The sequence below is a fragment of the Copadichromis virginalis genome, linkage group LG22, assembly GCF_057382275.1.
Source record: "Copadichromis virginalis isolate Kocher_CV1m ecotype Utaka linkage group LG22, C_Virginalis_male_GT1.1, whole genome shotgun sequence".
Classification (NCBI taxonomy): domain Eukaryota; kingdom Metazoa; phylum Chordata; class Actinopteri; order Cichliformes; family Cichlidae; genus Copadichromis; species Copadichromis virginalis.
Genome location: NC_140638.1, coordinates 2,469,298 through 2,493,788, shown reverse-complemented (window position 1 = coordinate 2,493,788; position 24,491 = coordinate 2,469,298). Strand labels below are relative to the sequence as shown.

Sequence of the window (24,491 nt, the reverse complement as noted above, 5' to 3'; positions counted from 1 at the left end):
AATAACAGGTTATAATGTGTCATCACAGTTGTTGTCAATCCAAACACACTTTCTGACTTTTGCTGTTTATTGTAAAAGAACAACACACTTGTGGTCTGACCTAATGCTGTAGTGCAACAACAACTATACAAATGTGAGCTCACTGCAGCCTCTTGTGGTACAAAGTGGTATTACATGAGAGTACAGGCTGACATTAGCTGGATGCTAACTTCAGTTCATATATAGATGTGTTGAACGTGACGTCAGAGATGTTTTCTTTATATTCTGTTGATGTTTTGAAATATTTCAAAGTGTCTCCAAGTTAAATGTTGAACCTTTAATATAGCGACACTTAGAGCTCTGAAGCCGTTTTCTCTCTTTTACTATTCAACCAATAAGTTACTGAGTAACTTATTTTATCTGTAATTAAAGTCATCAACACTTAAAGCTTTATATGAAATATTTGTTTTTCAAATCAAAATACAACTTCCATATAAAATGCAAAACTAAATATACATGACTCACATAACACAATTAACATTTAATGTCTTTCTGTCACTTTCACATACACAGAGGTATAAAAATGTCCTTCTGATGTTCCAGCTGATCAGAACCTTTAAAATTCTTATTAATCAAACATATTTTTTGCTGAACTTTTACAAACAAGACATTTACTGTAGTTTTAGGACCAACAGACTGACGAATAAACCAAGTAAAGCAAAGTAAAGACAAGCTGCACTTTGACTTTTATTAGAACAATTTGCTGGAACTACAGAGTAATGAAGTACTTCAAGGTTTTGTGTGGATGACTTCCAACCTTACTGTACAGCACAGAGCACAGAGGGACAATATATGTAATCAATATATGATGCAGAATGAACAAGTAAAGACTGTAAGCTGAGTCTGAGGCTCATGCAGGACATTTCATAGTGAGGTGTCTTTGGTTGGATTATTCAAACATTTACATCAAAGCACCAAACTCATTTCTCACAGATGAAGGTAATTGAATTAGAATAAGATGAATGCATCCATTTCCCATCACGGTCACAGCAGACTCCACGGTATCCAGAATAAGGATCTGACGATCCTTCTGCCCAGAACCTGTCAGAGAGATCAAATCTGATATGAAACTGGACTAAACTCATAACTATTGTCACATTCATATAAATATGCGTCTCTTTTGGAATATTTCCAATATTTGCTGTATTTCTTTCCCAGGTTTCTCGCCCACTTTCCCTCCTTTAGACTTTTCTCTGAGAATCATCATGCACACTAAAACAGCTTTCAAGCTTTGATGAATATGAAATCTTCCTGCTGTAAAAATGGAGAATAAAAAGAAGTCAGAGCTGACTTTCTGCTGTTTGAAACTGTTTGTCAGCTGTTTACAGACATCACTTTGAAATGTGTGTCTATCAGGTCATATTTACTGAAGCTTCTTCCTTCATATGTTCTGAAGTTTTACAAACACCAAAGAAGAAGAGACAGGAATTCTCTGAAACACTTTTTGTTCTGTGAGAAAAGAAACATTACAGCACAAAAACATGAAGACAAATTGAACAAAGTGAAATGTGTCGGTCGCTGCTTTGAACATGTTTCAATCCTGATTCCTTCAAACTGACTTGTTGTAACTGAACGTCATCACAGACTGCAGATGAAGAGAGTTCAAGCACAGCTGTTCATTCAAAGGAGGATTTCTGCTTTTCTTTACATTTCTTTACATTCAGTTTGTGGGGCTGTTGGAAAATAGCTCAGCTCATGTATTGCTGATCTATCTTCCAAAACATCCATGTTTCACTTCTAAATAATAACTCTGGAATAGAAACAAACTAATGTCTCACGTTTGTGTCAGCGCTGATCCGTCCACCCATTCCCATTCATATCCTCCTGATGTCTGTTTGGCTCTCAGACCAATCCAAGAGTGTCCTCCAAATTTACTGACAAATTCCTGTTTGAGAAGAGACACAAATATTGTCTCCAGTCATAATTCAGCACTTCTGTTGTAGTGACAGCATCTTGTGAACATGTCTGAAGGAAGAATAACTGTGATGAAACTTTTCTTCCATTGTGCAGAAATCAGAAAGAGCCAAAGAATCAATGAATATCAGCTCCTCCTGTAGCTCAGTCAGTGTTGCAGTGGAATCAGTGTTAACAAATCATTTGATTCAGTTGGATTGAATCAGAAAAATAATCTGGATTATGAGGATTTCTCTCATTTTATAACATTTCTGTTATTTCAATGTTTTGTGTTGACTTGGTTTCTAAGGATCATCTGAACTGGTTCCCATTTAATCCTGGTTCTTTAACTGCTTTGAATTCCTCTCCTTCATAATTCAATGTGAATCTCCAGTTTGCTGTATTGTAATCGATCCACCTCCCAAATCCTGCAATCATTTCCTGAATGGATTCTCTAATCTTCTCTCATCGGTTGCTGTTTATCATCACCAGATCAGCTCCTTTATCCTGACAGGCTCTCCTGCTCTCAGACCAAGTTTTCCACTCAGTGGATTTAAAGTAACAGCTGCTTCCAAATCTCGTCCATCGATCAGGACACTTCTCTTAAAGTCAAACACATGTTTTAAAGTCAGACTTTGTGTCCTGTTGTATCACATTAATCTTTGGTTCCTGTCATTTTCCCTGTAAATGCTTCATTTAAACTCAGGTTTTCTCTCTTATTCATAATGAACTGAAACTTACATTTATACAGAGAAACTGTTACACAGCATCAAACATTTAGGATTCAAAACAAAGACACAATCAGGTTATCACTGTGTAACACTGATGTTTTCTATCAGTTATTCAAACTTTATTACCTTCTATCTTCTCCTTCAGCTTCTTCACTTCTTCCTGTAACTGACTGTTGAGTCGTTTTGTCTCTGTAGAAAAAAACATGTTAAAAATGTAAATATAAATTTTATCTGACATTAGTATTTTCTTGTTAATTTTAAATACTTTCTTACCTTGATGTTCAGTCTGTAGCTCGTTGTAACTGTGGTTCAGTTTATTGTGTTTGAAGTGAAGTTTGTTGTTTTCACTCTTGTTCAAAGCATCTGAAATATTTCAGTGAAAGCAAAATAAAATAAAATAAAATAAAATGAGTGAAACGTTGAACAGAAATAATCTTCTTCCTCTGCTTTGTCAAATATCAATAAGAGTCAGAAACTTGCAGCCATTGCTCTTTAACATGTCCTGTGGGTGGAGGTGTTAGAACTACAGGAAATCTGATGAGCTAAATACGTATCAACTGTGAACAAAAACCACTGACAAGATTCAGAATAATTGTGCTTCAGTGTGGAGGAAGAAGGTGAAGAGTCAAACAGCATTTCTACACCTGTAGTCAGAGATGTTATCTATATGCTTTGAAAGAATAGATTCTGACTCATGTGACATGTGCCTGTTCTCACTGAAAATATGTCTTTTTACATTCAGTCAAAGCTGCTCTGAGGCTTCAACACTTCAACACTTCCTGCTGATGAGTCCAACCACGGTTGTGTCATCATCAAACTTGATGATTGGTTGGAGCTGTGTAGGGCGGTGCAATCGTGTGTCAGTAGCGTGAACAACAGTGGGCTGAGAACACAGCCCTGAGGAGCTCCTGTGCTCAGTCTGATGGTGCTGGAGGTGTTGTTGCCGATTCGGACGGACTGAGGCCTCTCTGACAGGAAATCTAGTATCCAGTAGCAGAGAGAGCTGCTCAGTCCCAACTTGCTGAGTTTGTCAAACATTTTTTGGGGAATAATGGTGCTGAATGCTGAGCTCAAGTCCATGAACACCATTCTGACATAGGTGTCTTTCTTGTCCCGGTGGGAGAAGGAGAGGTGAAGTGGAGTGGAAATAGTATCCTCGGTCGACCTGTTCGGCCAGTATGCAAACTGCAGTGGATCCAGTGAGCAGGGGAGGTTGCTTTTCACATGTGCCATGACAAGTCTCTCGAAGCACTTCATGATGATGAGGGTCAGGGCGATAAAATTCAGGCAGGATGCTGAGGATTTCTTTGGCACCGGGATAATGGTGGTGGACTTAAAGCATGCTGGGACAATCATCTGGCTCAGAGATGAATTGAAAATGTCTGTGAAGACATCGACCAGCTCATCAGCGCAGTCTCTCAGCACGCAACCTGGGATGTTGTCTGGTCCAGCAACTTTCCGTGGGTTGACCTTGGTGAAAGTTCTCCTCAGGTCAGCTGCAGGCAGAGAGATGGTATGGTCGGTGGTGGTGGGCATGGCTTTCTTTGCCTGTGGTTTGTTCAGTGCATCAAACCATGCGTATAACTTGTTCAGCTCCTCAGGAAACCAGGTATCCGTGAGGATGAAAACACAAAAGTTCTTAACTTTGTGCTGGGTCGAATGCTGGAGCCAAAGTGTTACGTTCCCCTGAGGGGTCTAGGCGGGGAGGGGGGAAGTAACAAAAGTGACCGGGTCAGAAAAAGGAGTAAAGGAGGCAAAAGGGTTAAATTAAAGAGTTTTATTAAAGTTTCAATTTATACTAACTAAAAGAGACGGACAAGCCGCTATCACCATTTAAGAAAACAAACAAAACTCAGGCGTTGGTCAATAAAGTAAAACGTAAGTCAAAAAGAAAGAGAGCAGCTCACTAGCTGCAAACCACAATAACACAGCTCACTAGCTGTAACCACTCTACTGGCACTCTGGCCCAGGGCTCACCTTTCCCTGGGCTTAAATCTCCTTAATTACTGACGTGAGTCAGCTGTGTAAAAGGGAAAGGTGGCACCTCAGGCAGAAGAGGTAGTGTGACACGCCCACACAGGCACCTTCAGGAGGAGAGAGGCCCTGCTAGGGCCGTAACAAAAGATAATCGATTTAACTGTCCAGGGAGTGAACGCTGGAGAGCGGGATGGATGGAAGTGCCCGGCGGAACAGGTTAGCCTTTAGCCTAGCGCTAGCACCGACACGCTTTCCTCGCTTTCGTTTACGTGCAAAGCGCCTCGCTGCCTCGGTGGGCGGTGGGGGAGTTAACAAACCCAGACTCCAAAGTTTCTCTGTCGGCAGATTAGTCATGGAAATTGTGCTCTTTTCACTGATTCTGATTAGAAATTGTTTATTGTAGGTGGTACGCATCGTGCCTCGGTCTTGAAAAAAAAACTAAACAAAACAAAAAGATCAGCCGCTGCCTGCTCATGACACCGCCGGTGTTTTTGAGGAGGCACAGCACTCTTCGACCCAGTGTAGCACATCTGAAAGAGCCCTTCTGGAGTGAAGGAGGATTCTGAGTCTGTGGTCCTGTTAGAAATCAGTGTGGATGTTTCTAACCACAAACACAGAATGACCTCTAGAACAAACAAGTCTGTGATTTTGACCATTTTACAAGTTAAAAATCATGCAACTGCTAAGTGTCTGTGAAGGTTCTCAGTCATCCAGGTCATCGTAGTCAAAGGAGCTTGCAAAGAAAAAGCGTCTGGACTTCTTTAAGTTACTTGAAGACGTTTCACCTCTCATCCGAGAAGCTTCTTCAGTTCTAAGGTCTGAGGTTTGACTCCCATCACCCTCTGGAACACAAACTTGGAGTAATTAGGACCCTACACCACCGGGCCAAACAGGTTCCCTCTAAGCTTGAAGGAAAAAAGAACGAACACACGCATGTAAAGGAAGCACTCAAAACGTGCGGCTATCCTAAATGGGCGTTCTTAAAGTCAGCAAAGAGGCACAGAAAAGAAGAACAGACACCAGCGAGGGAGGATAAGAAGGACAGACGCAACAACATTGTCATCCCCTATGTAGCCGGTGTATCAGAGAAACTCAGGAGGGTTTTCTCCAAGCATGACATCCCGGTGCATTTCAGACCCAGCAACACGCTCAGACAAAAACTGGTTCACCCGAAAGACAAAACGCCAAAACACAGACTTAACAATGTGGTGTATGCTGTACAGTGCAGCGAGGAATGCCCAGACCTCTACATTGGAGAGACCAAACAGCCACTTTACAAGCGCATGGCACAACATAGAAGAGCCACCTCCACAGGACAAGACTCAGCAGTCCATCTGCATCTTAAGGATAAAGGACACTCTTTTGAGGATGCCAATGTTCACATTTTGGACAGAGAGGACAGATGGTTTGAAAGAGGAGTGAATGAAGCCATCTATGTCCACTGTGAGCGACCATCTTTGAACAGAGGCGGGGTTTACGACACCAACTCTCTGCCATCTATAATCCAGTTTTGAGATCCTTCCCAGACGCCTTAACGCCCACTCACATCCTGGGCCATCTGACCTCAGGAATTCGCATGATAAGGTGGGGCCAGGTTTCACAATGAGCTCACCTGAAACCCTGGCTGATTGGGACCCACACCCAGTTTCACACCTTGGCTCAGGCGATTAGAGGATCATCAGGGGGTCCTTTTGTCCCTCTGTGGGGGGTCACTCCCACTAGGTTTAAATCTGGGACTCTCCACCATTTGACCTTAGAACTGAAGAAGCTTCTCAAATGAGAGGTGAAACGTCTTCAAGCAACTTAAAGAAGTCCAGACGCTTTTCTTTGCAAGCTCCTTTGAATGCAACTGCTAAATTAACACATCTCAAATTTATTCTTTTCCTGAAATTGGTTTATTCTTCATGTACTAAATTTTGGGACATGTGTAATGAATAGGAAAAAAAATTACAACCACTTAAATCAAGAACCACGGAAGGTTCCTCTGGGTTGTCCTTCACTTGGTGTTCGCCCTCTCTGAGTATCACTTCCTGTTCCTGTTATAACACATACTTGTGTTTTTGTGTAGCGTATCTGCATAGCCAATTTCATTAACAATTTATAGATGACAACTTATTTCAGATAAGTCGTCAGAGGGTGTGCTTCATCAACAGTACACTCTATGTGTTCACTCACTAATTATATTTACAGTATTCACTCACTGTATCTTTACTGTTTAGCGTAGCTTAGCTCGTAGCCAACTCGCTACCAGCATGGCCTCTTCACCCGTCCCTGCTGCACTTTCCTGCTCATTATGTCAGAATTTTAGTTACTCCTCAACCTCCTTTAGCAGTAATGATACCTGTAATAACTGTAGCCTATTTGCAGCTCTGGAGGCCAGGATCCTTGAATTGGAGATTCGGCTTCACACCCTTGAAAAATCTGTAGCTAGACATGGCCATGTAGTCGATGCAGCAGCAGGTAGCGTAGGCCCTACTAGCTGTCCCACGGCAGACTGCCCTGAGCAGCTGGGGAAACAAGATGGCTGGGTGACGGTGAGGAGGAAGTGTAGTCCTAAATAGAATACCCAGGTACACCACCAGCCTTTTCTGTGTCTAACGGTTTTTCCCCACTCAGCAAAACACCCAGCAGGGGTCAAACTCTGGTAATTGGTGATTCTGGAGGAAACCTGGTCTTGTTCCCAGTCCTCCACTTTGGATGGAGCAGCTCCCATTTCTAGAAATATAGACAAATTTAGTAAATGCCCCAGACCATGGCTATCCAGATTTGGGACCAGGAAGCAGAGTTGCAATGTTACACGCCTCTCTGCAGCTTCCCTCCTCCTGTTACCCCCCCGAAAAACCCATCTACATAGAGACTGTGTCAGCTCCCAAACAGACAAAAAACAAACTAAAAACCAGCAATAAACAATTTAAACAAAAAATCACAAAGAAAGAACAATACAGTATCCACATCTGAACCAAAGAGTAAAACAGTGAAATGTGGATTATTAAATATTAGGTCTCTCTCCTCCAAGTCTCTGTTAGTACATGACTTAATAATTGATCAACAAATCGATTTACTCTGCCTTACAGAAACCTGGTTGCAGCAGGATGATTATGTTAGTTTAAATGAATCAACACCCCCGAGTCATTCTAACTACCAGAAACCTCGAAGCAGAGGCCGAGGGGGCGGTGTGGCAGCAATTTTTCACACCAGCCTATTAATCAACCAAAGACCCAGACAGACTTTTAATTAATTTGAAAGCCTGATGCTTAGCCTCGTCCACCCTGAGTGTTTGTATATGTGTGCATGAGGGTGGGAATGCATGTTTGTGTCTGTGTGTGCCTGTTTGTCTGTGTCTATATGTCAGGTCGGGTCTTAGACTCCACCTCTCTGGGAACTCCCAGGCCCTCCAAGGCCTATCTCCCCTCACCACACTCCCTGCCGGTGACTGATGCCCTCAGGGGTCGGTGCATTGGTGGTTCTTGGTTTCCGGGGCTGGGCACTCAGGTATGTACCGGCTCACTCCCGATGGCTACCTGGCGGGGCCTGGGGCCTGTTGCTCGGTCAGGCCTCCTCCGGGGTGCGGGGGGCCCTCGGGCCTCCGGCCTCTGGGCCTGCGGCTCGGTTCACTCTGGCACAGCTGGCTGCCGGCAGAGCCGGTCAGGCACGCCGGTGCAGCCCCCTCTAGCTTCTGCTCGGTGGCTACTGGGTGACGCCTCGTCTGGGGATCCTCAGCCCTTCCCCTCAGCCTCGTCTCGACTGAGGACGCCATCATCTACCTGCTCAATCGTGTCTACACCCATCTGGACCAGCCGGCGAGCACTGTGAGGGTCATGTTTTTTGACTTTTCCAGTGCTTTCAACACCATCAGGCCGACCCTCCTGGGTGATAAGTTAGCAGCGATGCAGGTGGATGCTTCTCTGGTGTCCTGGATTGTTGATTACCTGACAGGAAGACCACAATATGTACGTCTCCCACAGTGTGTGTCTGACAAGGTGATCAGCAACACAGGGGCACCACAGGGGACTGTCCTCTCCCCCTTCCTCTTCACCCTCTACACCACAGACTTCAGCCACTGCACAGAGACCTCCATCTTCAGAAGTTTTCTGATGACTCTGCGGTGGTTGGATGCATCAGCAGGGACGATGAGACAGAGTACCGGGCTGTGGTCGACTCCTTTGTCACGTGGTGTGAGCAGAATCATCTGCAGCTCAACGTGGCAAAGACCAAGGAACTGATCGTGGACTTCAGGAAGACCAGGAAACACTTGACCCCTGTTTCAATCCAGGGGGTCAGTGTTGACATTGTGGAGGACTATAAATACCTTGGAGTACACATTGACAATAAACTGGACTGGGCTAAAAACATCACAGCACTTTACAGGAAGGGCCAGAGGCGACGCTATTTTTTGAGGCGACTGAGGTCCTTCAACATATGCCAGAAAATGCTGAGGATTTTCTACGAGTCTGTTGTGGTCAGTGCAATCCTCTATGCTGTTGCATGCTGGGGGAGCAGGCTGAGGGTCGCAGATGCCAACAGACTTAATAAACTGATCCGTAAGGCCAGCAATGTTGTGGGGATGGAGCTGGACTCCCTCAAGGTGGTGTCGGAGAGGCGGATGCTGTCCAAGATAAAGACAATGTTGGATAACACCTCCCACCCACTCCATGACATGCTGGTCAGTCACAGGAGCTCGTTCAGTGAGAGACTGAGATTACCCATGATGCACCACTGAACGACACAGGAAATCATTCCTGCCTGTGGCTCCCTGTACAACGCATCTACTTAACACACTGGTTACTGCAACAGCTACACACGTTTCTTTTCCAGCTATTTATTTATGAGTGACTTATGAGTGACTATTTATATATTGTACTATTCTTAGTTAGCATATTGTCTGTCTTGTCTTAATGTTGGTTTATAATGGAGCACTGTAACAAAAAATAATTTCCCCCAGGGATCAATAAAGTATTCTGATTCTGATTCTGATTTGACCTTGAGAAATTGACCTTGCTTTATAAAAAAGCCCTCCGTACAGTTAGAAAATCCCCAAAGTTTGATACTGTTCATCTGGACGTAGGGTGTCCAAATTCAGAGGCTGCATAGTCAAGTAGTCAAGTATTTATTTATTGTCATTGTCAAAGAACAATGAAATTGCGTTTGGGGCTTCCATCCACCTGAGGACCCGGCTTTCGCGGTCCAAAGCTGGGCAAACACTGTGCGACTTTTTTCAGTCACGTTATTCAGCTTCTGCTCAAACTGTACAATTGACTCTCAGAGTTTAGAAATTCGTAGGTCACGATGCAGGGTCTCACACTCTACGGCCCGATGATCTGATGCTGATGCTGACACTGTGCGTCCATAACATGAAGCTTATAACACAAAATCTGTCTCCCTTTCTGTCTTTTACTCACACAGACACACACACCACCACCATCAACTTTTCTAAATTGCTAATGGAAGACATTGATCAGGCAGCTGTGATTGAGCAGCAATGTCCATCAAACTCTTTTCACAGTTGCTGCGGTCGTCATGATTTTGTGAGGCCACATCGAAAAGGCTCAGATGAGCCAAAGTTCTACAAGTTGTGCCTCCATCGCTTGTGTCCAGATCACATGCTGCTCCGTCTTTTCACTTTCATTTCTGTGTTTGCACATGTGCAGCGTGAGAGGCTGCGGTGACACTCTCACAACGGCTGACAGGATTTCAAACAGGTTTAATTTTCTTAAGACCAAACGATTGATGATCGGGAGCTGGTCATGAGGTGTTAATCGCTTCTCATTAGCCCATGTATACTACACGATGCACGACACACGACGAGGCTGAACCTCGGGCTGATCCCCAAAACGGTCGCACGACTGAAAAATCGGCTCAAAATGAGCCAAAAGTCGCACAGTGTATGCCCAGCATAAGTGGGCGGGGTCCTCTGAAAGCCAGATAGGCTGGAAGTGAGTGACTGTGAGATTGGACTGTCGAGCCTTCAGAATTACGTCACCGCTGTCTCGGTGGAGTGAAACTCAGCCGTCTGCTCCTTGCTATCTAAAATGTAACCGGACGCTGGTGTAAATTCTTGACTGTCTCACACTTCTGTTTAATCAGTTTTCTGTTTGACGTTTATTCAGCTGTGTGAAAACCCCAGAGGAACGCTCCCGAGGGATTAATAAAGTTTTATTTAATCTAATCTAATAACTTTAATGTCAGCCAAACCGATTTACTCACAAACAAATAAAACACTGAAAAAGCCAAACAATAACATTTTTAAGTTTTCTAAGTGACTTATATATCATGTTTAACCTGAGTAGCGAAAAACTGCGGGGGTCTGAAAACGATGTGCCGGGAGTTGTTGCTGTTCTCGCCGGCTCAGATATTAGAAGTTTACACAGGTGTAGTCTCCCCAACCGGTCGCAGCAGATGGCCCCACCCCTCCCTGAGCCTGGTTCTGCCGGAGGTTTCTTCCTGTTACCAAAGTGCTTGCTCATAGGGGGTCACATGATTGTTGGGATTTTCTCTGTATGTATTATTGTACGATCTACTGTACAATATAAAGCGCCTTGAGGCGACTGCTGTTGTGATTTGGGGCTGTATAAATAAAATTGAATTGAATCGCCTGAAAATATGTTAAAAGTTTATTTTGAGACCCAGAAAGAGTAATAAGAGTAATATTAAAACGAAGTAGCTGCTTAGTAAATCCATTGTTGGAAACTAGAATTCTGAATTCTGGGATATGGTTTTTCAATTTTGTTGGAAAATCAGGAGAAATTCCATAATGTTCAAAATCAGCACGATGGGAACTGAAGAGTAATGTTTCTCTACTTCCAGGTAGAGACAGAGATCGAAGCGACTACCTATGAGAGCACATCAAGCCTGACATATGATTTAGTATTAAATACATTAGGTTACATAAAACTGGAGCCAGCTGTGATCTTCAAAGTGATACGTGACGAGTGAATCCTTTCCAGTGTGTCCTCAGCTTTAGTTGCTGGTGGTTAGCCACTAACGTTTAGGGATGGGTACCGGTATCCGGTGCCAATATGGCACCAGTTCTGACATAAACAGTAGTAACCAGAACGAAATGCAGCGCACATTTCGGTGCTTTATTTTGGTGCTTTTTTTTTCCTAAGATGTCATACACTTTGGATTCTAGCCAATCATTTTACGTTTCCGAGGATAGTAGGCGCACTCAGGTACGTACGTTCTTTTAGAGCAGAGCTACAGATTAAAAATGCCCAAAGCGAAGCGGTCAAAAGTCTGGCTGTACTTCACAGCAAAAGATGCAAACTCAGCAGCCTGCAACAAGTGCTTTAAGCTGATACTGTGATACTGTCAAAGGAGGTAACACCTCAAATCCGATGAAACACCTGGCAATGTATAGCATTTTGTTAAAAGCCGAGAAATGCGCCATATTTGATAGCTTGCTGCGAGAGCTCACACCGTGCACATCTACTGCGGGTGTGGTGCCTGTTATCGGACCCGGAGTTAGCAACATCCCCCAAGAACCCGAAGAGGAGAGTCCTGGCCCCTAGCCCTGCCAGTGTAGCAGAAATGATGAGGATGATGATGCAGCAGCAGCCGTTCTTCTCTGCGTGAGTAGCTTAATGTTGTTCGTGTGTAATTTACATTGAGTAGGCTAACCACGTTATTACATTAATGCATGTAAGGTGAACTAGCAAACATCATCATAGCTACATGTGGCTGTCTTCTTGTTTGATGGCAGATACTCCCTTCACCCTGGCCAAAAAGGATGACCAAAGAAAAAGAGGGAAACAGCTAAACATGAGAGGTTTTTGGACATATTTTGTGTTCTCCATTCTTCAAGCACCGTTTAAGCACCGGTTTCAAAAGTACCAGTTTGGTACTGGTATCGGATAAAACCCAACCGATACCCATCCCTACTAACGTTAAAGGGTTATGGTAAATGGCCTGTATTTGTATAGCGCTTTACTAGTCCCTAAGGACCCCAAAGCGCTTTACACAACCAGTCATTCACACACACAGTCGCACACTGGTGATGGCAGCTACATTGAAGCCACAGCCACCCTGGGGCGCACTGACAGAGGCGAGGCTGCCGGACACTGGCGCCACCAGGCCCTCTGACCACCAGAGGGAAGTGTCTTGCCCAAGGACACAACAACCAAGACTGTCCAAGCCAGGGCTCGAACTGGCAACCTTCCGATTACAAGGCAAACTCCCAACTCTTGAGCCACGATAGCCTCGATAGCCTTGTATTAAGTTAATTTACTTTAGTGTAGATCTCATCAGTTAGCTGGGCCCCAGCACATTTGTAACCAGCCTGTAGGTAGTGAACATATTTCAGCAGTAGTGTAACATATATAAGAAAACTCTGCAGAGTGACTGTTTCTAACTGTAACATGAAGAGAGAACAGGAAGTGAACAGAATCAGGTCAACAACATCAAATAATTTCCCTTAAAATGTTAAAAAATCACAAATCTAACATGATAAATAAAGTTGCTCACAGCGTGTTAAGATTCCAGCCAGAATCAGCAGATACAGCACTCCCAGGGTCACTTCAAACGCTCTGAAACAGCTGCTGTCCACAGCTGGAAGCTTTCTCTGGGTGTGTTCATCTACAGAGAAAATACACAAAGAGTCCATTCATGGAGCACTAATGAGGGGCTCTGGAGCTCCTTCTTCTTCCTCCCTTTTATTATCTGTAGTTTGTATTTTTAGTTCGTTCCTACTTACCAGCTTCTTGTAATCCACCAGCAGCGTTCTGCTCTCCATCGTCTAACATCTCCACCTCGATTTGCTCTCTTCCTCTTCCATCCTCATGGGTCCCTCTGCTGTATTTCACCCTGGAGTCATGGACACCTTGAGTTTGTGTCGACATCTTAAGCTAAGAAGATATTTGACCGTCCGTCACTGTCTGCCTGTTTCTTTGAGTCAGGCAGCTTTGAACTGAAAATATCCAGGAAGTCAAACCAGAAGAGAGCCACAGTTTTCCTGTCACGTCATGATGTGTGAAACGCTGAGTTATTTAGGAGCACTAACAGCATCCAACAAGATCTGAAGTTCAGTTCACTTCAAATGCAAAACTTTGACTGATGCAGTTTTAATTGATGACAAATGTGAACGAGTCAGAAACAGCAGAACAAACCACGAACACAACAAAGACTTCAAAAAGTCATTAAAACACCTCCAGAACATTCTGAACATTTCCTGTCTGAATATCTCAGAGACACTGAGGCTGAACTCAGCAGCAGCAACATGCACATCAATGCCTTTGTTAGATGCTGCTTTCATGAGTTTCTACATGTTGTAAGTCCACAGAATGAGAAGAGAGAAGAAGAGTTTGTGACACAGGAAATATGACGTCAGTGTGAACTAAGCTAACGGGGCGTCACGGCGTTGCAGAGGTTCGCTCTGTCACTGTCACCGTCTCCAGTTGGAAACAGACAAACAAACAGAATTCAACAAGACCTGAAGTTCAGATTTATCAGTTTAATTACTGAGATTTCATTGATGCCGTTGTGATTAATTACAAATGTGAACGAGTCAGAAACGAACAGCAGAATAAAGCACAAACACAGACAGCTTAAATACTTTTCTCCATTTATTTGGAAAACTTTTCCATTACATGCATTAATACATAGATACTTGTACACCAATACAAGCAAAGACACAAATGTATTTGAAATGTTTGTCATAATGCACAGACACTGAGCTTGAACTTAGCAGCAGCAACTTAAAAATAGCTTTCTCAGAAGCTGCTGTCATCACACAATATATAATGTTAGTAATGAGCGAATGTTTCTGATGCAGGAAATATGGCGTCAGTGTGAACTTCAGTTATTTCGAGTTTACCAGCAGAGAAACTCACAGCATGCAACAAGATCTGAAGTCATTTTGATGAATTGAAACGCTGAAATGTCTTTGATGCAGTTAGAATTCAATGAAATGCTGAAAATCATCTGAAGCGAAACACAACCAGGGTCTGTGGTCATTAGTTAAAAGCTTTGCACCAATCACATGTGGACACATACAGGCTGCAGGTAAAGGGTCCAAAGCAGGAAGTGTGTCACATGGAAACTGGCTCTGAAACTGTCTGATTCATGAAGACGACTAAGGCCCACGTTACAAAATGACCCGAGTCATGTTCAGAGTCATCAACAGACTTTAACCGTGTCCACTGTGAGGGTTGTTGTTTCTGGACTTTTCCTTTCTGCCATGCTGAAATGAACTTTGACCTTCAGTGTGTTAACGCTGTGCAGGCAGCTCGCTGCAAACTAAGCAGGAAGGTAAAGTTGTGTTTTGATGTAAGTGAAGAAGAAGAAGGAAAGTTGTTTTAAACGGATTCATCTTCACTTATTCACACGTTGTAAGTTTGACAAACTGAATTTGTGCTGGTTTCAGTCTCTTGGTTCCTGATTTGTAGCTAAAAGTAAGAAGCAGCAACTTTCAGCTGTTTGAGAGAAACTGAAGAAGACATTTACTGAAGTTTTAGGACCAACAGGCTGATGAATAAACCAAGTAAAGCAAAGTAAAGACAAGCTGCACTTTGACTTTTATTAGAACAATTTGCTGGAACTACAGAGTAATGAAGTACTTCAGGTTTTGTGTGGATGACTTCCAACCTTACTGTACAGCACAGAGCACAGAGGGACAATATATGTAATCAATATATGATGCAGAATGAACAAGTAAAGACTGTAAGCTGAGTCTGAGGCTCATGCAGGACATTTCATAGTGAGGTGTCTTTGGTTGGATTATTCAAACATTTACATCAAAGCACCAAACTCATTTCTCACAGATGAAGGTCATTGAATGAGAATAATATGACCATATCCATCTCCCATCATCGTCACAGCAGCCTCCATAGTAACCAGGACGGGAATTCTCATGTCCTCCTGCCCAGAACCTGTCAGAGAGATCAAATCTGATATGAAACTGGACTAAACTCATAACTATTGTCACATTCATATAAATATGCGTCTCTTTTGGAATATTTCCAATATTTGCTGTATTTCTTTCCCAGGTTTCTCGCCCACTTTCCCTCCTTTAGACTTTTCTCTGAGAATCATCATGCACACTAAAACAGCTTTCAAGCTTTGATGAATATGAAATCTTCCTGCTGTAAAAATGGAGAATAAAAAGAAGTCAGAGCTGACTTTCTGCTGTTTGAAACTGTTTGTCAGCTGTTTACAGACATCACTTTGAAATGTGTGTCTATCAGGTCATATTTACTGAAGCTTCTTCCTTCATATGTTCTGAAGTTTTACAAACACCAAAGAAGAAGAGACAGGAATTCTCTGAAACACTTTTTGTTCTGTGAGAAAAGAAACATTACAGCACAAAAACATGAAGACAAATTGAACAAAGTGAAATGTGTCGGTCGCTGCTTTGAACATGTTTCAATCCTGATTCCTTCAAACTGACTTGTTGTAACTGAACGTCATCACAGACTGCAGATGAAGAGAGTTCAAGCACAGCTGTTCATTCAAAGGAGGATTTCTGCTTTTCTTTACATTCAGTTTGTGGGGCTGTTGGAAAATAGCTCAGCTCATGTATTGCTGATCTATCTTCCAAAACATCAGTGTTTCACTTCTAAATAATAACTCTGGAATAGAAACAAACTAATGTCTCACCTTTCTGTCAGCGCTGATCCGTCCACCCATTCCCATTCATATCCTCCTGATGTCTGTTTGGCTCTCAGACCAATCCAAGAGTATCCTCTGAATTTACTGACAAATTCCTGTTTGAGAAGAGACACAAATATTGTCTCCAGTCATAATTCAGCACTTCTGTTGTAGTGACATCATCTTGTGAACATGTCTGAAGGAAGAATAACTGTGATGAAACTTTTCTTCCACTGTGCAGAAATCAGAAAGAGCCAAAGAATCAATGAATATCAGCTCCTCCTGTAGCTCAGTCAGTGTTGCAGTGGAATCAGTGTTAACAAATCATTTGATTCAGTTGGATTGAATCAGAAAAATAATCTGGATTATGAGGATTTCTCTCATTTTATAACATTTCTGTGTAAATTAAATGTTTGTCAAATGTGTAAAAACTTTACGTTTGAATGTGTCTGCAACAAAAAAGGAGAATCCAAGAAATCCATCAGAGTGGAGACAGGAAGCAGGTCACAGACTGACAGCAGGTCAAAGACACAAGTAACAGATGACTGTCAGCTCCATCAAAGATCACACAGACATGAACAAACACACCCACCTGTTCCTCTTTGCTGTTTATCATCACCAGATCAGCTCCTTTATCCTGACAGGCTCTCCTGCTGTCAGACCAAGTTTTCCACTCAGTGGATTTAAAGTAACAGCTGCTTCCAAACCTCATCCATCCTTCTGGACACTTCTCTTAAAGTCAAACACATGTTTTAAAGTCAGACTTTGTGTCCTGTTGTATCACATGAATCTTTGGTTCCTGTCATTTTCCCTGTAAATGCTTCATTTAAACTCAGGTTTTCTCTCTTATTCATAATGAACTGAAACTTACATTTATACAGAGAAACTGTTACACAGCATCAAACATGTAGGATTCAAAACAAAGACACAATCAGGTTATCACTGTGTAACACTGATGTTTTCTATCAGTTATTCAAACTTTATTACCTTCTATCTTCTCCTTCAGCTTCTTCACTTCTTCCTGTAACTGACTGTTGAGTCGTTTTGTTTCTGTAGAAAAAAAACATGTTAAAAAATGTAAATATAAATTTTATCTGACATTAGTATTTTCTTGTTAATTTTAAAAACTTTCTTACCTTGATGTTCAGTCTGTAGCTCGTTGTAACTGTGGTTCAGTTTATTGTGTTTGAAGTGAAGTTTGTTGAATTCACTCTTGTTCAAAGCATCTGAAATATTTCAGTGAAACCAAAATAAAATAAAATAAAATAAAATGAGTGAAACGTTGAACAGAAATAATCTTCTTCCTCTGCTTTGTCAAATATCAATAAGAGTCAGAAACTTGCAGCCATTGCTCTTTAACATGTCCTGTGGGTGGAGGTGTTAGAACTACAGGAAATCTGATGAGCTAAATACGTATCAACTGTGAACAAAAACCACTGACAAGATTCAGAATAATTGTGCTTCAGTGTGGAGGAAGAAGGTGAAGAGTCAAACAGCATTTCTACACCTGTAGTCAGAGATGTTATCTATATGCTTTGAAAGAATAGATTCTGACTCATGTGACATGTGCCTGTTCTCACTGAAAATATGTCTTTTTACATTCAGTCAAAGCTGCTCTGAGGCTTCAACACTTCCTCATATCAAAGGTGTTTCCATGTGATCAGGTACTTCCTGTATTTGCTGTGGCAGAAGGACACGTTCTGGTTGTGAAGCTGCATGTTTGTTGGCTGCTGGGATTCAGTATCAGTCATACATTCATTTGCAGCCAAGATCCCATCTTTGTAGCTCAGACTGCTGAAGACTCACACTGACTGCCTGCAGCATCTCATATAGCACACACAGCATCAGTGTCTATGATACAGTAACAGACTGAACTTTGACCTGTTGTTATGACTGTCATCATATTTGTGTCATTTTGTGTAACTGCTGTGTTTTTCTGTCCTTCATGCAAAGCTCTGCATGCTGCGCCTCAGCTGTGACTGAATGAGAGGATGATAACGGGCATGTGCAGGTACTCTGCTGTGATTGGTGCACCAACATGCTGCTTTATGATTACATAAAGAGCCAAGATGGCCGCTGTCTGCAGACGACTCATTCAGCTTTTCCTTGTTCCAACCTGCCACACCTGTGCAGCTCTCACTCTGTGTTTCCTGATGAGTTTGAAGCAGGTTGTGTTATGGTCCTGGGTCTGTTATATGTGATTTAGATTTTTTTTGGCCTTTCTATTATTTTCATGTAACTTTAACTCTTTGGGTTTATATTCATATGCTACTTTTGCATGTTATATTTTCAGTGTTCTGCCCTTTTGTGTAAAGTTTCTGTCAGTGTTGGAGCCATTTTATGTTTTTGGTGCTATTGCAATTTCTCAGCACAAGAGGGAGTAGTAACCCTACTTGCCACTGTCGCCATAACCTTTTAATCCAGGTTCAGTGGTGCTCAGGTGTGATGAGATGGGACAGAGGCAAACAGTGTTTTGACCGTGTATCAGTGTGAATCAGGTCGTGTGAGATCCTTTTGGTGTCATCTTCAGAAATTAGAAGAATAAAGAATACATTTTTAATTTAATGGAAATGATTAATGGACACTTTGCACAGGTCAGAGCACCTGTCACTCATCATCTTGATCTTCGATTAGCGATGTTTGGCCCTACAGTCAGTGATGTTTCCTTTGTTTGATTACTTCCTGTTTAACCTTTGTTTAACCTGTGTCTGCTGTGTTTGGCATTTAGTTTACTTTCCTTCTGTTTTCCTGTGATTAGGTTCAGCTGTGTTCCCCTCCTGTTTCATCGTCCCACATTACCTCATGTATTCATTCCCATTGTTTCCCTCACCCTTTGTCCAGTCGTCTCACGAGCTGTGCTGTTCCTAATGTTTTTGCCTGTTTTTCTTTCTTATGGACTTTAATGTTTCCTGTTTCTCCACCATCTGTACTTTCCTGGAATAAACACACTTTATGTTTAACATTTGCCCACCATGTTCTGCATTTGGGTCCTGAAGCTTCCACGACACCGTGGACAACATAACCTGATAGTTTGTAGGGCTGAGCTGCCTTTGACTTTGAACAGTTTTCTCCTGTTTATGTTAGTTTGGGAGGTCAGCAGCTGCAACTTGTTTTGTTTCTTTTTATCAGATTATCTTTACACAAGAATCTGATTTAAAACATAAAATTAACCCACTCTCAAATACAGTCATCTCCAACTTTAATACTTCTTAATAGTTTCTTACCTTCCATCTTGTCCTTCAGCTTCACTTCTTTCTGCAGCTGCTCTTTTTCCAAACTCACTAAAATATCTGGTTAGAAATGCAACAAAACAGGAAATTAATTTAAAATCATTGCACTTTCCCAGATGGACTTTTTTATTCTCACTTTAGATGAATGGAACTAACATGAACTTGTTAGCTAGCTGTTTAATACACCAAGTGAACTAACTAGTCGCACAATGACAGGCGGCCACTGTCTAACGTAGTGTGGCTGCACCTGCATCAGTCTGCAGCAGATGCTGCTTCAACTGCTTTTTAAAAGAATCAGTGGAGTCTGTACAGCATACTGCATTTCGTTGCCTTGTACCTGTGACATGTGCAATGACAATAAAGTGGAATTCTATTCTATTCTATTTTATTCTATTCTATAAAACCAGTGGGAGAGAATTCCACAACATTGGTGCCGCTGCCTGAAAGGCCCGATCACAACTAGTTTTAAATCAAGTGCTTGGGGCCACCAACTGTCTCTGACCTGATGACCGTAGAGCTCGTTTCAGCAGGTCACATATGTACTGGGGAGCCTGAACCTAAAGGTTAAAACTAAAATTTTAAAATGAAACCTAAAACTTACAGGCAACCAGTGAAGGGAGGCCAAAACTAGAATAATATGGGATCTTCTCTTGGTGCCTGTAAAGAGTCGTGCTGCCACATTCTGCACAGTCTGAAGACGATTTAAAGCTGATTTGTTAAAACAAGTAAAAAGGGCATTACAAAAAAATGATAAAAGTATGAATTATCATCTTAAGTTCAGCCTTTGACCCCATTAGTCTGACTTTTGAAATATTCCTTAAATGATAAAAATGCCACCGTGCAGTTTTTATGAAGAGGAAACTATCCTTAGAGACCAAAACTCATTTGGTCCTGAATGGAAACATGTTTTTACTGCAGCAAAGGTGCTCATGTTAACATGGGAGTCTGTGGGGACTGACTCGCTTTCAGCATCAGCCTCCAGTGGTCATTAAAGGAACTGCAGTTTTTGCTGCTTCTGTGTTGGCTTCATGTACCTTCCTTGAAGGAAGTACATGACATTATAGTAACAAGTTTGCTGTTTGTGTGTTTTCCAGTGAAGTAGGAGAAACACTGCAGTGTGGGAACAGGAACTAAACACAATCAGGTCTGCAGCATCAAATCATTTCACTTCTAATGTTCAAAATCAAACATCTAACATATTGGAATCAAATTCCTCACAGCGTGTCATGATTCCCACCACAATCAGCAGATACAGCACTCCCAGGTTCACTTCAAAAGCTCTGAACCAGCTTCTTCTCACAGCTGGAAGCTTCTTCTCGGTGTGAACATCTACAAAGATAAAACAAAAAGTCCATTTATGAAGCACTAATGAGAGACTTTGGAGCTTTTTATTAATCCTCACTGTAGGAATGATCCCAGTAGAAAGTAAATCAGATTTACCAAACAAATTAGTCGAGTTTGTTAAAAGTTACAGGAACTCAAACAAGGACAAAGTAACATTAGTCCATTCCAGCTGTTGTGATCGGTCGGTGCATTTCTGGCCACTTCTTGGTCGCAGCTTTTGAATAGATCAGTGAGAGAAAAACAATCCTCCTCTCAATATAAGGACTAAATGAGCAAAACTATCCTGATGGACGTGAGGGAACGTAGAAAGAAGTGTAGAAACCTGAGGGACAAATATGGAGGAGAGTCCCAGAATATTAGTTTGTATGATGATCATCTGCACGCGGGTCAGAGCTGTGAGGAAAGTGTAATGCTGAGGAACAACCATGAACTGTGGAAACTTTAAAGCTGATTTATAACAGAGTGGTGCTGGGTGTGTGTTACTCTGTGTTTGTGCTTCAGTTACACTCAGTTAGCTTTCTGCTAGCTGTTTCCATCAGTTTGCTTCTCTCCTCTCTACACTCACTCATACTGCATTTTGATGCAGCTGAACTCACAATGAATCTGCATCTTTCTGTTCCTGTTGTCAGACCACAGAACAACTATGAACTACTGATTTAAACGTGCTGCATTAACTACAGGGGGAAGCTGCTAACACACTGCAGCTGCATACCAAGCTGCTGCTCTGCACCTCTGAAAGACGCATTTTTGGAAGCACAACATTGTCGGACAAACTCGACATTCACATATGTTTAAAACAATGACTGTGTGGACAATCTGGCTGTATTTACAGTCATGTTATCACTTGGAGAGGAAGCAGAAAGAGCTGTGCTGCTCCTATTGGCTGCTTCTCTCTGCCACTCACAGACCTCTTCCTGAAAGCAGAGCAGCAGCTGAACCAGTTGGACTTGAAGCCACAGACACTGAAACAGTCAGACGGTTAGAAACGGAGCTCCTAACTGGGAGTAAACAGGCCCAGTGCAACAAATGATCTGTGTGCCAGTTTGGACTGGAAACATATTCTGGGCACATGTGACACGAACACTAATATGTCTTAAAGTGGTCGGATATCAGAGCTTTAAAAGACACTGAACAACACTTTCATCACCAACATTTTCTTTGGTTTGGTCACTTTGATGATTTCCTGCTTACCAGCTTCTTGTAGGCCAACGTCAGGGTGCTGCTCTCCATCATCTAACACCTCCACCTCACTCTGCTCTCTCACTCCTCCATCCTCTTGGGACCCTCTGCTGTATTTCACCCTGAAATCTTCAACACTTTGAATTTCTGTAGACATTTTGAGCTGAAAGATCTTTGAGCAGCTTCACCGTCTGTCTGTGTCTTTAAGTCCGACAGCTTTGACGAGAAAACAAAGAGGAAGTAAAACAGGACGAGTCACAGTTCTTCTGACACGTCAGGAGGCGTCAGACTGTCAGTTATGTACAAATGAAAACAAGATTCAACAAGATCTGAAGTTCAGTTACAAGAATGTAAAACACTGAAAGAAGTTTTGTTTTTAATATTTTCTATCACAGAGATAATAAGCTTTAACTCAGCAGCTGCAGTATGTTTATAATAACACGGCTTTGTTACACGCTGCCTTCTACAAACTGTAAGTACATCGAAGCAGCAGAGACAAGAAGTGTTTGTGACACAGGAAATATGTCAGAGTGAACTATTTATTTTTACCAGCACAGAAACTAACAGGGCAGCGTGGTGCTGCAGTGGTGAGCACCATCACTTCTCAGAAAGAGAGTTCCTGTTTTTGTTATGTGACGGCTGTGTGCAGGCAAGAAAAGGACCCAAGGTGCAGACTCCAGAGACAAACGTAAACTGAAACAGCTTTGATGCTGAACTCAAACAGAACAAACGTAAGAATCCAAATAACTTACACGGGCAGACAAAACACACAGCAAAATAAACGGTAGATGGCGACAATGACAAACTGCAACACAGAGCTTAAATACATCGAGGGAGCAATCAGGGAATGGACAACAGGAGGGAGACACAGCTGAGGCAAATCAGAACTGACGAGACGAGACAACACTGAGATAAGACAGAGACCTTCAAAGTAAAACAGGAAACACATAACACAGACTGAACAAAGACACAGACTCACACTGCCTGTGAGTCTGCACTACAACAGAGGGAACAGAGACGTGGGACCAGGGCAGACACAGACACTGACTGGACACGGGGAGACAGCAACTAAGGATTACACAGAGACAAACCATAAGACATGACTCTAACAAAAACCCAAAGACTAGAAATTATAAATAATATAATAAACTCAAAAAACCCTGGGTCAACGACCCAGGCATCCTAACACTTTTGGGTGGAGTCTTTCTGTGTGGAGGCTCATGGTCCTGGTCTGTGAGCCAGCGTTTGTGTTTGACGTCTGATTCTGGTTCATTTCATGTTCTGAGGTGAAGTTTTGGTTATGATTGTTGTGTCTCTGTTTGTGTCCCAGGTCTTAGTTTGTTATCTAGCCTCAGGTTTTGTGTTATCATCCCTCCTCTGTGTCCCCGCCCTCTTCCTGTGTTAGTATCTCTCTGTGAAGTCAGTCTTGTCTCCATGCTGATTGGCCTGTTCCCCAGTCGTGTCTCTGTTTCTCTCCCTCCCTCTGTTCCCTGTGTTCAGTCAGTCTGTGTCTCAGTGTGTGTTTCTGCTGTTTCCTGTTTTACTCTGACAGTCTCTCGTCCTGTGTGCATCTTGTTTAGTTTTGCTTCCTGGTCTCGTTAGTTTGATTATGTTCAGCTTTGTTCCCACCTGTGATCTGTTCCCTTGTGTTTCTTCTCACAGCCTCCTTCATTCCCTCCAGCTGTGTGTTCGTCTGTTTAGTATTTCTTGGTCTAGTTATGGTGTTTTTGTAATCAGTAATAATTGTCTTTAAGTTTGGTTTCTGTCTCCGACTCCCACATTTTATCTGCTATCCTGCCTTGCCTCACACAGCGGTACATGACAGGAGATCTCGAGCACTAAAATAAAGCAGCAGACTCCGACCTACAAGTGGCAGCAAGTAGCCGTTTCCTTTCTTGAGGAAAAGCTGAAGTGGAAGCGTTGGCTCACCCCTGGTAGGAGCACATTTTCAGTGGTACTCACCGGGCTCTAAGGGGTCCTCAAAGACGCCGTGTTCGTCCACCTGCTGCCCCGCCTGCACCTGATGCTCTGCAGCTGAAAGTGGGCATCATCCACCCATCTCTGGTTGCTCACGGTTGTTGATCAGCCTCTCCGCTGCCCGCTCATTGGCCTGCCTCCTCATGAGCTCTTCCACCTCGATCCTCAAAGAGTTTCCTTTCTGGGGCCATCAGAGGCTCAATTATCCGGTTTCCCTTTTTCCTTCACCAAGAAGAAAAAAGTGCAGATTTCCTTCTCACGTGGAGCAACAACCTATCACCAGCTGCCGACTCCACCTGGATGATGCCGTTTTGCTCGCCGGAGATTTTACGGGCCGGCTCATCACAGGCTCCTCAGCTGGAATGATGTTGCATCAGCAGCTCCAAACTCTCCTGTTTCCTCAGGCCGGAGGAGACGACGCTCCTACTATCCTCCCTCTGTGAGTAAAACTGACGATTAGACTCTGCTCTTTGTTCCCACCTGTGGTCTGTTCCCTTATTGTTTGTATTCATTGTCTGCATTCCCTTGTGTTGCTTGTGGT

General features: G+C 42.7%; 2 protein-coding genes across 2 annotated transcripts; both read right to left on the bottom strand.

Annotated features, from left to right (window-relative positions):
- Window positions 1–702: 702 nt before the first annotated feature.
- LOC146682376 (uncharacterized) lies at window positions 703–13,507 on the bottom strand. Its single transcript, XM_085446932.1, has 8 exons — window positions 13,330–13,507; window positions 13,101–13,211; window positions 3,482–4,159; window positions 2,937–3,032; window positions 2,790–2,852; window positions 2,402–2,534; window positions 1,818–1,931; window positions 703–1,080 (listed from the first exon to the last, which is right to left on the bottom strand). Exons 1-8 carry the CDS (start codon window positions 13,472–13,474, stop codon window positions 960–962), a joined length of 1,461 nt encoding a protein of 486 aa, XP_085303058.1. The 5' UTR covers window positions 13,475–13,507; the 3' UTR covers window positions 703–959.
- A 1,618-nt stretch (window positions 13,508–15,125) lies between these two features.
- Window positions 15,126–22,867, bottom strand: LOC146682375 (uncharacterized). The gene is made up of 8 exons (XM_085445610.1): window positions 21,986–22,867; window positions 20,669–20,779; window positions 19,445–19,510; window positions 17,357–17,446; window positions 17,208–17,270; window positions 16,813–16,952; window positions 16,230–16,336; window positions 15,126–15,502 (listed from the first exon to the last, which is right to left on the bottom strand). The coding sequence occupies exons 1-8, from the start codon at window positions 22,128–22,130 to the stop codon at window positions 15,382–15,384; spliced, it is 843 nt and encodes a 280-aa protein (XP_085301736.1). The 5' UTR covers window positions 22,131–22,867; the 3' UTR covers window positions 15,126–15,381.
- Window positions 22,868–24,491: the final 1,624 nt, after the last annotated feature.